At 38.0% G+C, this 15710-nt stretch overlaps 1 protein-coding gene across 7 annotated transcripts in view; it reads left to right on the plus strand.

Moving 5' to 3' along the window:
* The first annotated feature begins 3275 nt into the window (after nt 1–3275).
* KMT2C (lysine methyltransferase 2C) overlaps nt 3276–15710 on the plus strand; it is a 150499-nt gene continuing 138064 nt past the window's right edge. For all 7 annotated transcript variants that reach the window (XM_026843345.1, XM_026843346.1, XM_026843344.1 and 4 more), the window contains exon 1: nt 3276–3359. In XM_026843345.1, coding sequence (XP_026699146.1) covers nt 3314–3359 — 46 coding nt within the window. In that variant the 5' untranslated portion in view covers nt 3276–3313. The remainder of the gene's footprint in view (nt 3360–15710) is intronic.

The raw sequence follows: 15710 nt of genomic DNA on the forward strand, positions 1-15710 counted from the left end.
GGCCATGCTGCTGTCTGCCCCCATAGCCTTTTTGCATCCTCCTTCAGAAGGATGAACTTCATAAGCAGTCAAGTCCCAGGAGTAGAATGGAGCACAGGTTGCTTTTATTTAAGGGAGAGTGGAATAAGTAAATAGAAAAATTAAAAAATGTACAGGGTTTGTCAGTGGAAAAATCTAGAGTTATGCAAAACAGCTAAAAAGCTTTATGTATAAAACTACTAAATAAAATGTATAAATTTAATGCAAGTAACATTAAACAATCCATTCTTATTACAAATGTTGATTGCAATGATTAGCTATGCTATATGGCCTTTTCAAATGCTGTTTTCTGTGGAAACATTAAATTATAGTTGTCAGTACAGTGTATATTTCACCGTTTTGTGACTTGAATTATTTTTTTCTCGAAGCCAAACATAAATTTGTAGACTACACAATCTCTTCTGATGATTGTGAAGTGAATGTAACTAGAAGAATAATTTAATGATATAATACAGTATTTTTTCCACCACTTCTTCAGTTTTATTTGAAACCTGCATGGCATTATGAAGGCTCTTTGTAGAATATCTGGGGGGAAGGGAATGATAAGAAAACACCAGACATGGTTATCTTTTGCTGAAAGAAGCAATTATGTTTAATTAATTGAAACATCTGATTTTCCTTAGTGTTAAATGGGTTGCTAAAATACGGTAGGGAGTTCAAGGAGTGAATACTGCTCTTGTTTAAACAAAATGTTTAAAAAGGCTTTGTGAGGTACTTCGGTGTTTAATACAGGAAATGTAATTTTAATAGAAAATCTAAAGCCATATGTAAATTATTAAATAAACATAAACAGTCATCATCTACTATCCAGTGACCTTCACCTACAGGGTTGTGCTCGAGAATACTGAAATGGGGTACTTGGGAAGAAAGCAGAACTATCATTTACCTTTGTGATGATTTCAAAGCAATCCTGGTTTAATACAAGCCTGTAACTTTGCATTGCAGATGGCGAGTTGGTAGAAGAATAATTAGGATAGGATTTAGAAATAATCCCCGTTCTTAGCTGGTTGTGTTCTGTAAAGCTTTTGAGCATTCTTGCACCAAGGGAAGTGATTTCACTTACCTGCATTCCCATCCTTTCTTTTGGTGCTGGCTGATGTGCTGGGATGTAGTAAAGAACTACAAGAAATGTAATACTTAAATGCTTTTGTTTTCTTACCAGCTGTATTGTTTTTATAAGTGTTAGAAGAGTCTTACCTCTTTCTTGCTGTATCTCAATCTTGCTGCAATAGCCTGTGTTTTCTAATGAACATGATGTTCCTTTTTCTCTACTCCCTACTCTTCATTATGAATGTGTGATGATCTCAGGTGCTGCTTGTGAGAAACTTTTGTATCCTCCTCACTTCCAAAACATGTGTCCACCTTCTGGCCAGCTCACCAGTGGCTGTGCATGTGAATGGGCTGAACGGTGGCTGAAGGGAGGAGTAGAAGACTGTTTCTTCTGGTCATTGCAGTGTATTCTAGTTTAAATATTTGTGACACATGGGTTTTAAGAAACTACTCTGGAAGCTTGTAAATTGGCAAATAACTGAAGAGCATGCTGGCTTTTGTCTTGTCTAAGAAGGCTATTACTTACTTTGTGTGTTATGTGTATGCTGTCACTGCTTATGGATAAGCAGGCAAGGGGAGAGAGAACCTTGTATCGCTAGGGTTGCCACTGCACCCGTATTTTTCAGCACTGTCCTGAACAAATTTTGTAGGCATGCCAAGAAGAGTCCTTCTGTCCTCTTGCTTTCCTCTTCCCCCCCACTCCTTTGTAAATGGAGTGGGTTTTTTCAGTCTCTGGTTTGAGCCTCATTTTAATTCTTCTTTTCCTCCTTTGCAGAGACAAAACTGGCCCCAACACAATTTGAAGGAGTTCTCTTGTTAGGTAGTCCAAGACAGTCACTTCTGTTCTAGCAAGAGAGCAACACATGTAAACTCAAAAAATGGTTCCAGTTCCGTGCATGCTATCCTGTTTGATCCATGAGAACTGAAGGCACTGTACAATAGTTTATTTTGTAGCTGATGAGCAGATGTAGTTCTGTGGGAATAGTTTGGATAGATTTAAATATTACAGGATTCTACAAAAAAAGAAAATGCTGGGTTTGGAATGATTTAATAACTTAAAAAAAAAACCCAAACCCTTTTTATACCCTAACATAGAACTAATCCCAAACTGTTCAGAATCCTTCATGAAAGAGGAACTGGAGCAGTTTTGTTGGGGAGGGGCAAGCAGGGTGCCTGTGTGCTGGCCTGCGTGGCATCCTGATTCAAGGCATGTCGGTTGGGTGAATGGTTGCCTTGGGAGCTCTGGGACATTGGAACCGCTGAGATGCCCCAAACCACTCAGAATTTGTGTACTTGGAATCAGAAGCTCTCAGGGTCTCCCAGGCTTTCTGTCAGCACACCAGGCAGGTTGCCAAGTAGCCTGAAAATTTGGGAGGCGAGGTGCCAAGCTCTTGGCTCCCTTTCAAATGGGCTGCTGAACAGCTGGGAATCTGGATGCTTGGGCTTTGCAACAGCCCACCACGTTAGTTGCTGAAGAGCCAGGCAGGGAAAAAAGGCTGGAATTCGTGGCACAAACCTGTCTGCTTTCCATCAGACCTTGGTTGAAATTGAAACAAATCTGCCAGGTATTTTGGTTCTGATGTGCTGTCCTCACGTGATGACTTTCTTAATGTGATGACATCTAGTCATCTCTCATAACATTTTATTTAATGTGTCAAAATATTTGTTTCACTGAAAATAATACATGTTTCAATTTAATTGCTTTAGTGTCATCATTATTCTATAGAAATGTCTTCCAAGAATGCTCTGGTTGGATTGGTATCTATTTTATAGTGTATGTAACTCCTGGCCAGATTTTTGGATTGTGTTATCTCATATCTAGCTATAGTTACTTCCTGAGTGGAGTAAACAGGATACTTGTATTTTAAAATCTTGCCAATTTAATGTATTATTTGATCAGCAAAATTTGTTATTACATTTTTCTTGTAAGAATAACCAGAAAAACTTAAGGGACCAACTGCTGATTCAGGTGTACATTGTTAAGGATATTACCTGGAACAGGAAGAAAGGGGAGGAAACTGATTGGTACAAAACTTAAATCATGGGTTAGCTTAAATGTTACGTAATTTAGTGCTGACAATTATCCTTCAAAATGAATTTAAATCCTAATTTAAATCTAAAACTTTAAAATTTTAAAAATGCTTTCAGTTTAAAAAGAGTTTTCCCTTCTTATGTTTGCAGGCCTCGGAGTAGAGGAAAAACTGCAGTGGAGGATGAAGACAGTATGGATGGTTTGGAGGCAGCAGAAACAGAAAACACTGTGGAAACAGGTAATGAGAATATAGTGTTGATGCTGTCTTGATTGCTTCTCTCTTGGAAGTGCATTTAATTGTGCAGGAATTTAGTAGACAAATAATTTTGTAGTACAAGATGTGCATTTGAGCAGAAAGAAAAATACCATGTATTATTTAAACATGTATTAATTAAAGCTACCTGAACCTATATTAATTAAAGCTATATGAACCTATTGCTTTTAAATAGTCTTAATGGGAGTGCCTTCATAGTGTAGTTATATAGAGGTTCTTTTCCCGGTCTTGCAAGTCTATATCCAGCAAAAATGAGAGGTCTGAAGTAGTCGCTGCTATTTTTAGAATACCTACCAAAATACAGTATTACTTATTGACTTGTATCTTCAGCTGACTATAACAGATTATATACCAAAGGGATAACCAAATTTTAATGCTTCCTACTGCTGCTTAGGAAACAAGATAAATCTCTGTTCTTGCTTTTGTAAATATTGGTTATGATAGTACTCAAATGCTTCCGTTACCAGAGGGATCTCATTGTACTGGACTGAGTACTGTTGCAACAGTCTGTGATTTCAGTTCTGGCAGGTTAAGAGTCTAAAGAGACAAGCAGATGAGCTAACACACAAGATAAAGGCCATGGTGAAGAACTGTCATCTCTCTGCCAGGCACATGTCTGTAGCCATTTGCCTGTTTTTAACCAGGGACTGAATATGTGTGGAAAGATGAAACCTGCCAGGAAGGATGATGCCATGGCCAATTGGCGGAAGTTTGTTGGTTTGACAGAAATAAGCCTTAAAAAATGCATTGAGACATAAGGGTTTATAACTTTAATTAGGTGGCCCTATATGTGTAATGTGCAAAGTGGAAGGAAGTGCAGAGATGCTAACAGCAGAAGCTGCTGGTCAGGGTGGCAATTGTATGAAAATGCCAGCTGAGTGAAGGGAGTTGTCAAATTACTCTCAGAGTTGCTAAGTAAAGGAGGTAGAGTTGTGAAGTCCTTAAAGATGAAGGCAAGAATCTGTGCTTAGTGTAGATTTGTAAGGAGAACAAGTAGAGGACCTCACAAGAGCCATTTTGCAGCAACATCTTATATAGACCATACAGGACTCTGGTTGCAGTAGTGAAAGCTATAAAAGAGGAGGCTGAAATTACCAAGTGCATGGAGGATGAGCTTCAACTCTGTATGCTGGTTTCTTGCTTCTTACTTGCTAGCTGGTGAAAGGTGTCTAGTCACAACTTGTGTTGAATCTAAGTTTTGATGGTGGTTTGTGGAGGGTGTCTATATTATAATACAAGGATGCTGCATTGTTTTATTCTGTCAGTTGTTTCTCTGACTCTGGTAATAACCTGCTGGTGGTAGTGAACTTGGATTGTCTTTTCCAGCTTGTACAAGTAGGTAATTACCAGTTACTAAAGTTGAAAAAGTTGTAGCAGGTATTTGTCTATAGAAAAACAGAGTAGGGGAAAGGACAGCATCTAGTTTTAATTGTGTCCTATATTCCACTATTACTCTTCCTATCCCATGTGCTAGAAACAGTCTTACGAAAATCAGCAAAGGGGACAGAAAGTGTGATTTATAAGTGACAAGTTTTGTAAATTCTAAATATGTTTTTTAAAAAAGCTCAAACCAAAAAGAAATTCATCTTAACAACTGCTGGTACACTACTGTGTATGGAATTTAGTGGTAGATATATCTTTTTGGCATTACTTGTCATTCTTATGAAAATTCCTCAACAGAGATCTGAGAGCACTTTTTACTTTGGAAGAGAGAGGGACATAGATATTTATTTTTAAGTCTTCAAGAGTGCATATAGATAAGTTTCTGCATTATCATCATCAAAACCACCCTGGCTGTCACAGAGGGCTGATGCTTATTTCTAAAGGTACAGACAACAGCGGAACACTGCTAGAAATCCCGATAGACAAAGACTCCACTGGGTCTGATGCTGAAGTGATGCACCATCACTTCAGTGCTGAGCCCAAGATGATTTTGCAAACTGTACTCTTAGGTGAAAAGAAGCCTTGTAAAAGTATATAGGTCTGAAATCCCATTTTGACAGGGGGAACTAGAATAGATTTGAAAGAGCATTATTGTCTTGAGTAGTTTGTTAGAGACAGAATCGCAATTATGTTATTTTAAAAGCTGAACACCATATGACTTGATAGAGTTTTAATCGTATTAATTGAAAAGACTGCTTCCTTTAAAACTTCTGCTTATCTGTGTTAATAATAAAGTGTGGGAGAAGGAGTAATCCCAGTTTATTGCTCCATGTAGAACAGTGTTAATCAAAGTATATTTGTGTTTCACTTTATGAATTTTTACTTTAACTAAAAGGCTTTTTAGTTTGTTTTCTTGCAAAAAGTGGACTTGCCAACCATTTGCTGTAGTAGTTGGCAAACTGAAACACAGTATAGTACAAAACTCAAAATGAGATCATCTGAACATAGAAAAACTCTTGATGTGCAACTTCTGACATATTTTGAGTCTCTGTATTTCTAGCTTCTTTTCCATTGTTTGGTTCATGTGTTTAGTATAATCAGGATTTTTTTTTACTGTGTGAGGCTTTTATTTCTGGTTTGTCTGGGTTTGGGAGGTTGTTTCTATTCTGTTTTGTTTATGGAGTTTAGCATTACTAGTGTGCTTTTGTGAATTAATTAATTTTCATAAAATGAGAGAAGCCATGTTATAAATGTTTTATTCAGTGTTACGAGTTCTAGTTTTAGAGGGGAAGGAAGCAATGCAGGAGGAATGAGAACTTTCCTCACAGGGAGGGAAAAAGAAGATGCCCCATATAATCCCACAAAGTATAAAGAGTTGTTTTCTAACTGTCAAATCTTTTATGGGGGAAAAAAGCAAGGGAGGATGTAAATACTAAACATTATGCATTCTTCCCATTTGTACCGTTTACACAAATATCTGTTAAAAAGAAAAAAAAAATTCTCAAGTGGCTCTTGTAATGCTAAGGTATGGCCATTTTAATGGCAGTCCAGGAAACAAGATTCTACCCTTAAAAAATTTCCATAATCTCCTATGTAAAAAGGGGCAGAATTGGAAGCAAGGCAGGTTAAGCGCTGATCATTTCAGTATGGGTCATTATCCCTGCCAACTACAGTGATTTCTGAGCCCTGCCTGTTTTCTGCCAAGTGCTATGTGTGCTTTTAATATAAATGAACATAGAATTCTTAAGGATGGAAAGAGAGGAGGGATTTGGAATTGGAAAAAGGAAATTTTTGAATTTGGGAAAAAGGTCTGTTTGGAGCTGTCAGTGTTTTCCTAAAAAATGGTGCTGGCACCTGCTTCTACTCAATCATTAGACTTTCAGCTTCTTGTCAGCCTCAGGACAGACTCCTTTCCTTTACCCAGCAGCCCTGTCTCGCTGATTTCTTGGTTTATCCCTTAGTGACTGTTTTGCTTCTCAACTTTGTATTGGTCTTTCCAGTTGTCTGTTATATACTCAATTTTTCTGCACTGTGGTTCCCACCAGTGACTTTACACTGGCATTTTTCTATCCAACCTATGTTGAAGTTACCCATCCCTCCCATCATTTTAGCACCCACAACATCACAGAATGATTGAGGTTAATAGGGACCTCTGAAAGCCATCTGGCCCCAGCCCCCCTGCTCTAGGAGGATCATGAAGAGCCAGTTGCCCAGGACTGTGTCCAGACATCTTTTGAGTATCTCTATCCTTGGACATGCCACAAACTCTGTGAGCAACCTGCTCCAGCGCTCAGTCACCCTCAGAGTAAAAAAGTGTTTCCTGATGTTCAGAGGGAACCTCTTGTGTTTATGCCCACTGCTTCTGGTCCTGTCAAGACCAACCTTCCATTAACACCTTCCACTTTTCTGGCTATTGGTAAAATATAGTTTGGTGTAGAACATTGTGTTTTCCTGTAGGTCGCCTTGTGTTGGTCCTCTCCATAAGAGGAGTTCTCTTCTGATAAGTGTAACTCTGTGATGGCCAAAAAAGCTCCTAAACTAAAACACAGAAGTCTGTAAAGCATGTGCCTGTGTGTGTACACATATATGCAAATACCAAATATGCTAATCTAAAGAAAGAAGTAACATAACAAATAATCTCCTGATAAGCCTTCTGTAGGTTTGGTGGCCCTCTGCTACTAGTGAAGATTTAGCTTCTGCTTCTTTTCACCATCTTATATTATTTTCAGCAAGTTTCTGTACTTGGTGTTTTCTTGGTTCTGCATTTAATTTGGCTGAAACTGAGTTCTCTTGTGTTAATTCTTTCACTTTTTTTTTTAAGAATACTTGTGAAATATCCAACTAACTCATCCTAGAGTCTGTAATTCTTCCTTTGTGTTACATAAAAATGTTGAGATTCAGATTTTGATCTAGGAAAAAGTGCAATGAATTAAGTATAGTTTAGCTGCTGAGTGTCTTGGGAAACTCATAGTAAATCCATTGGGTATTCTGTTCACTATCTGTACCATGTCAACCAATTCTTAAAATAAATTAGTACTTAATAACAGACCGTTACCTCCCTGTGGTGTCTAGAGGCTTCAGAATTGATAAATACGTAAGAGAATCCCTATGATTTTATCAACTGGTAGCTCCTTTCCTGTGTTATTGTCATTGTAATGTTATTTTCAGACCCAGTGGCATTGCCTGGCCAGTTGATTTCTTGTTGAACATGACATTAACTCCTTGAAGTCTTCCTCTAACCGGCCTCTTTTGTAATAGTGCAAAGCACGGAAGAACCAGAAACAAATGCTCTTGGTGAAGGAAAGTTATCTGTTTAAGAAGCTGACACAGAATTTTGGACTAACTCAGAATCTCATCAGCTTTGAAGCAGCCTGAAAAGCACTTACCTAGAGAAAAAAAATATTGTAATATCCTACTTATTAGAGAAAATGCAGTCACCTTATGTACTAGTATGAACCATACTGAGCTGAGCCTCCCAGTAAGTAAAACACACCTAAGAGCAAGTCCTGGTTTGGGTGAATCAGTGGCAAAAGCTCTTATCAACTCATTAACAGCAAATCTACTTCGTGCTTTTCAGACGGATACTTAGGCCTCATCACTGTATCACTTACCACTTCTGAAAATTAATGAAAGGAAGCATTAACACCACTGAGGGCATTGCTTGTAGATTAAATTTGTTGATAAATATTTGGGGCAAATATGTGCTTTAAAATGCCCTTGCATATGTTTTAATGCAATTGATAGTACTCTTCATAAAAGGAGTAGATCTTTCTTTCTTACGCAGCTGACTCCTACCTGTCCAGCCACTGGAAAAATTAACAGAACTGAAGCATCTTCTTGTTATTATTATAAGCATATTATTATTTTTCATTGTATTCTGGTAATTTTTTTGAAAGGAGGAAACCAAACAAAACAGGAAGTTAGTTGATATTTGCTTTCAAATCTTTAGAGGCTTACTCGATAATAACATCTATCATCATGCAGGCTTAAAATGGGCCATTTAGAAAAATCTTTTTTTCCTCCTGACAGATACCTCTGTCTCGAGTGTTTTGAGAGCAGGTGGGATATTTTTTAGTAGGTAGAATCTGTTATTTCCCAATAAATTCTAATCTCACTGAGTTTTTCATTGTGGAGGTTGTTTCTAAAATGCAACCTCTTTTTTTTGTTTTTTGTTTATTTAGTCAGTACTGCTTTTGCAGTTTTGATATCAAACTATGCTTTGATATCAACAGGACCAACAGCTTGTGGAAGGAGTTTTCAAGGACCCAGAATATCCACCTTCCATTTGCCCTGATGCTTAGTGCTGATACTGCTGCTATGTCATTAGTGACATGATGGCAGAATTTGCGTTGATATTACCAGTCAAATATATTAAAATACTAACATGTATCTTGTGTGCTGTACACTCTCTTCCTCACTGGAAACAGTGCTGTTTTGTGTATGATTTAGTCCTATGGATCCCTCTCCATTTTTTGATGATGCTTTGTTGAGGCTAACTCCTCTCCAGTTTGGTAGAAGAAATATTAGAAGAATTGAGACCCCAGTCTCACCTAACTAAAATAATAGTATAAACCAGGTTATCTTTGGAGTCCCATAAAGCATCTGCCCTGGTGATCCTTTCCCAGGTCAGGTAGAAAAGGGAAGAAAGCGGGTAAAAGAAACTTACTTAGTGTAATAAAAGAGGTACCCACTTGCAAAGCACTGAAAACTGACTACAGAAAACTGAAACTCTTAAAATCAGTAGTAGTGCATGCAAAAGAACATGCAGGAGAAAATCACCTATTTGTATCTCAAATAGTTGTTGCTACCTGAACAAATGGTACTGTAGTTCTTCTAAGAACTGCAGTAGCTTTTATAAGTCAAAATAAAATTATACAAATCAATGGCAAGGGGATAAGAGGCAAAGAAACATCAGTGTAGTGTTTTGGTTTGTGTGTTGGGTTTAGTTTTTTTTTCCTGTTGCTTATAAACCCCTGGCATGACTACATGTTAAATGCCATGTGCAGTTCTGCTTCCCCTTCTCCAAAAGGATGAACAGTAATTGGGAAAGTACAGGAAAGGCCAGCAAGTATGAGAAGTAAATAGTAGCTTCTGTGCAGGGAGCAGTTAAGGTAAGACTTAGCCTGAAATGATATGACCGGAGAGGAATTTTAATAGAGTCCCACAAAATGATGAGTGTTATGGAGAAAATGAACAGGGAATGATGATTCATTTTGTTGTGCAACACAAAAATTAGGGGTCATCAGGTCATGTTCAGAGCACAAAGGTAGGTACATTTGCACTTGGCATCTACTTAAATTATAGAATTCATTGCTAGTGAATGCTTTGGGCATGAAAAATTTACATGGGTTTCAAAAAGTCCTGAAGAAATTAATGGAAAAATAATCAGATTAGTGCTGCTGAATACCACCCCTAGCTTAGAAAGTTCCTCAATCACGGATCACTGTGAGTTTGTTATCTATAATAGGGTGTCTTACGTTTAGAATGACCGAAATTATGGCTTAAATGGTCCTGCATTGAAAACCTTATTTTTATTCTATAACTGCTACAACATTTGAACAAAGTTATTTTCTTTATAAAATGTATTTAATAAATGGGAGTCCTATCTGAATGAAAAGTATCAAAATAGACACTGAAATGTACAAAAAAGAATAACTGCAGGCTTTCTTCTCATCTCTGTATAATAACTGTTGCAGTAAGTAAAATCACTGTGATGTCCTTCAGATAGGAAAAAATAGGTAAGTGGTGGTTTTAAAAGAAAATACACGTGCAGCACTTGCAAAAAAAACCCCAGAAAAACATTTCTGATACAGTTGTAGGTTTTGTTCTTTATTGTTACAGTTGTGACTTAAGATGAAGAAAGTGTGCCTCTGTCTGTGGAGAAATGGTTTGTGCATGTAGTTATTACAATCACACTCAAACTTCAGTATGTTATTTTCCCCTTCTCTGCCATGGTTGTGTTTTTTAGCAGACAAGAATAGATGGCTACAAACTCAGTGTAGCCCAAGTAGTGATGGCAGTTGGTAGCAGCCATTGCTCTCTGTGTGTCTTTCAATATGCCTTGGCTTGCCTTGCTGCTGTCTGGAAGGGTTGCAGGTAATCTGCACGGGACCGGTTAGCTGCAGCTTGTCCATTTGTTCCTCTGTCTTCAGCTGCTTAAAACCTATACATACGAAGTTACAGTATGTGAAGGATTTCTGCCCATAAGTGATCACTGTGCGTGCCAGTCTGAATTCCTCAGACACTAGCAGGAGATATGATGTTTCTATGAAATTGTGTCCAGAGCAGTAACTATGAGCTCTGACTAGTGGAAACTTGTTTTGGTCCTAAACTGGGACAGTGAGTGAAACTAGGGAATTACAGTAGTAGATAGGCATTTTAAATTCATAGTTTACGTTCCCTTGTTAGGATTTCTTTTCATGTTGTTGCTACACTGACCTGGTTTCTTCATCTGTCTAAACTACTAGAACTAGAATATTTTGAAATTGCTTGTATTTCTGTAGAACCCTACAAGGCTGCAAAAAACACCTTGTCCCATTTGCCCTTTTCTGATGCAGCACTACCTTTTCCTTGTGCAAAAATAACACCTACAACCGCTGGTTAAACGCTTGTTACTCCCTCTTGCACCACATCTCAGTAAGCAGCAGTTGAAACCCCTGAAATTTCCTTGCTGTGTGTGGCGATACTGGCATTTTCCAGCCTGCAATACTTCCTGTTCTTACTGAAAGCTTTGGAAGCTCATGACATTTGCTTTGTTTTCTGCCAGTCTGGCAGTAGAGTCCCAACCAGCAAACTGGTTAAACAGTCAACTTGTTGCATCTAAACAGTAGTAGAATATTTATTTAATGTTTATGACAGCTGTTTTGCTTTTTTTTTTTTTTTAAGTGTCACTGTATACTGAATATTACAAGATTTTAGAGGAGATTTGTTTTGTGGCAGAGCTCTTACAATATTTTCAGTTTTGACCTGGAAAGTAGTTTCTAACTTTAAAAAAACCCCAACTTTTGGATACACCTGATTTGCCATAGCAGAGTCCACACATGTACCTCCTTATCTTGCTGTAGGTTTACTCAAGTGGCTTGCAGAATATTGTCTTGTGATTACTAGAAAACAGAAAAGGATTATTTGCAACAAAAGAACATTTTAGATCTTTAGTTGGTGTTGCTTCATCACTCTTGCTTCATCACATCCCCAAAGAAATCTGTGATCATGTAATAAAATTCCAGCCATCACCAGAATCCTCCTTCCCACAAGCATGCATGTGACTGTCTGCCAGGGAACTGCTGCCACGGATGGGCTTACAAAAACTGGGGCTTCCAACTGTGAGTCTGCATGTCCCATGCATATCTCTTACATGGGGAAAGGTTTCTGAGCCATTTGAAGATAGAGCAGGAAAAGAGGAAATTGTCAGCACAGTTGTTACTCTGAACGTTTTAAATCTCTGTATTAAGACCTGCAAGTAAGGAGACCAACGACTATTTGGAAGGTGGGTAATCCACATAACTGAGAATGGTATGTGGTATTTGTGACTTTCTTTGAGTATTCACTGCATTCCGCTCTAGAAGGAGGAATAAAAACAATTCAGAGAAGAAATTTTTTAATGCTTAAAATATGGAGTCTTTGTAGAGATAATTTTTCTCATTTGAGAAATTTCAAATTACTTCTTAAACAGCATAAAACTGAAGGATTGTCTTTTCAACCCTGAGCCCAATGTAGACATCTTATTTACGCAAATGTGATGGAAGTGTTAAGAGAAATTTAATACAGATACATTAAATCTTATCAATCCCAGCGACTTCCCTACATATCTGTCCCCTGTCTATGTTAGGCAGCAGTTCCTTTTTTTTGCTGCTATTTCATATTTCCACCCTTGGAGATGCTCAAAAACCATCTGGGCATAGTCCTGGGCAGCTGGCTCTGTGTGGCCTTGTTTGAGCAGGGGGTTGGACAGGGTGACCTGTGGGCTGCATTCTAGCCTCAACTGTGTGTTTCTGTGAATGTACCTGAGTTGTAAAGTGTATGGTAGTCTCAACCCTTTTGATGGTCCATGTGGATAGGAACTTTACTCCTTGTACTTTTGGGGATTTCCTTTAACCTTTAATAAGAAAAGAAAGCTTTTCTGTCCTTACCAGTTAGGTAGGAAAGAACTATTGCTGTAATTGTCTTCAATAATAACATTTTTAAAAATGCTGTGTTTCCTAGTATTTTCCTCATGGTTTAATAACGGATAGCGACATTAAAAAAAAGAACTTAGAGACATTTGGGAATTGTGCAGTTGGTTTTTTTAATTCTCAGTTCCCCTACCAACTCGTTATACATGGACAAGACCTTCATTGTGACAGGAACAGTCATGAAAATAGGATGCAAAATAAAGCCTTATATATGAATCTGCAAATGAGGTTCACATTTATTAATCATTCATGGTTCCTTCATTCCCAGAAGCTTCAAAGTAGGATGCCATAACCACGTCTGATGAACATTCATTAAATACAGTGAAAAGCAGTTAATGTATTGTGCCAGATGCTTCCAAGAACGTCTCTGAGGCAGTGATGAGGGTATTTGCTGTCCCTTTGCCATGCCAGTGCCAGACCCCCATCTCCTAGGAGTTTGACTCGTGAAATGCATTACTTCTGTTGGAAAACTTTTCACAAAGTTGAAGTATGACATGCACAACTAACATAAACGCTATTTTCATTCTGTTTGGTGAGCACCATGTTTTCAGTCTTCCAACAGCATATTGAGACACAGTTTGGTTTATTGCAGAGACAGCAGTTGAGATGTTGTTTGTCTCATTTAGTATAATTTGGGTCCCTTCTTTTCAAGAGAAGCAAACAGCAGGGGAAAAAGCACCATAAGGATGGAAGCTCATATAGTCGTAGTGTGTAGTGAAACAATCTGTGTCTTCTCACACAGTCCAGAGTTCTTGAGAATGAGTTAGTGCCTGTGAACTTTGCCTCTCTAGGGTAATGGCTGCCCATTAATGTATAATGAGATGAAAGCTGGCAAAGAGTAAATGGCTTTTGCTTACTTGAAAGTTTCTGCAGGCACACAATAAAGCAGAGTTCCTCTTGCGAAGTTTAACTAGGTTAAATAAAGTTGCCAAGGTGGATCAGAGCAAGGCCACAGCTTCTGGTGGTCTTCCTTAAACACTTCATGCATGGTTGTCCTGGGCTGTGTTGTGGGTATTTTTGTGCTCTGCATTGAGATTGTATTTAGAAATTTGGGGGTTACTTGCACAAAATTATCCTTCAGATCCAACATACTTTGGAAATGCACTAACAGACTATTGTGAATGGCTCTACTGGACGTTGCCCTGTTTCAGAAGTCCTTGTCCAGAAAAGATTGCAGGGATTGTTTGTTAAGATGTGTCAAAAGCTAAGGGTGTGGGGTTTCGGTTTAGTTTGGTTTGTTTTCTATATGGAGCCATTTACTATCACAGGGGATGTATTCCCAACAGAATATTTATTTAGTGTCAAATGACAGTCCAGCTTTTTTTTTTTTTTTTTTCAGGATAGGGTGTTGGAATGGGTTTAACACAAGCCATTTGTCTTTCAGACAGATAACCATTTTTGGATGTTTCAGATGTCCAAAACCATTTCAGATGTATGTTACTGAGTACCTTAAATGAAATAGGTAAAGCAATTCCAGTTTACACCAGCTGAAATAAATATCTGGCACACCCAGTCATAAATGGGAATTTCTTACTCTTTTTTTCTTAATTTTGTGTTTCTCTTCAGTATGTTTTAGATGCCTTCATTGAGGGTTTTAAATGTTATACATTCTTTTCCCTAAATGAGTTCACTGTAGGTTAAAGAAAATTTTTACTTCAATTTCTGTACATCAAAGATTTCCCCTTCTCTGTGTGCTCTAGCGGGAGAATTTCATATAATTCATATAACTGCATATGATTTCAGTATTACAGACCAAGTTGTGCAGTTTTATGTTCGAAGAACTTTCTTTCTCTTTTATTGTTCTTATAAGTAAAGTAGAAGGTTTTTGTGCATGCCCACCCATGTCATAGTTTCTTCTACCTGTCCATTTCTCCACTGGAATCATTTATCCTTTGCAATATTTGATTATATTTTGACATGTTGTTAATTTTTTAAAAAAAGTGAATGTGTGTTCTGCTTAAATCTTCTAAATAATCTGTTGCTTTACTCTAACTGGACTTCTTTGAAAGAGCTGTATGTATTGGTCTCTTAGCTCAAACCCTCGTTCACTGGAAGTTCTAGGTGACGTGCAGCCCAGTCTCACAGGTCCTTGTTCTGGATGGATATAGCAGGCATGGATGCTGACAGGAGAAGGCAGTAGTGTCTTAAGCTGGATATACCAAAGAACATGTGCCAGAGTCATATGATTTGTATGTTATTTAGGTTTCGAAATCAAAGTATGAAGGAGTACAGAAATATCGAATTTTATTGCTCTGCAGCCTTGATCCTTGTGCTTGTGCCTGTGCATTCTGATGCAGTTGGAGCAGTGCACTGCCGCGTCCTCCTGGCAAATACCTGACTCACTCCATGCAAAGGAGGAAACCAAATGCGAAGAGCATTTAAGTTGTACAGACAGTGGCAACTTGTTGTTTTGTGTTTCTGAGCAAAACCAAACTTTCTAGACAAATAGTAGCATTGTCTGCTTTAGATGTATATAATTCTGTCTATCAAGCAATCTAAATTAAAAGGATGTTGCAAAAACTGCTTATATTCCTACAGTTTGGAATGAAGTTTAAGCTGACATAAACTTCCTTTGCCTCCTCAACCCTGTGCCAATATAGAGTTAGTGTAACCAGGAATGAACATGTGCAGGGAATTGATCAAAGTTAAAGCTCATCTGAGAGGAAGAAAGGTTTATTATACCCCAGATTAGTGTACTCACCCTGATGCTTGTTCAGGAGTGGCAGAGCAGGGGCACAAAGGCAGATGCAGAGAGAATGAG

This window comes from Athene cunicularia (genome assembly GCF_003259725.1).
Source record: "Athene cunicularia isolate RWA chromosome 2 unlocalized genomic scaffold, athCun1 chr2_part1, whole genome shotgun sequence".
Lineage (NCBI taxonomy): Eukaryota > Metazoa > Chordata > Aves > Strigiformes > Strigidae > Athene > Athene cunicularia.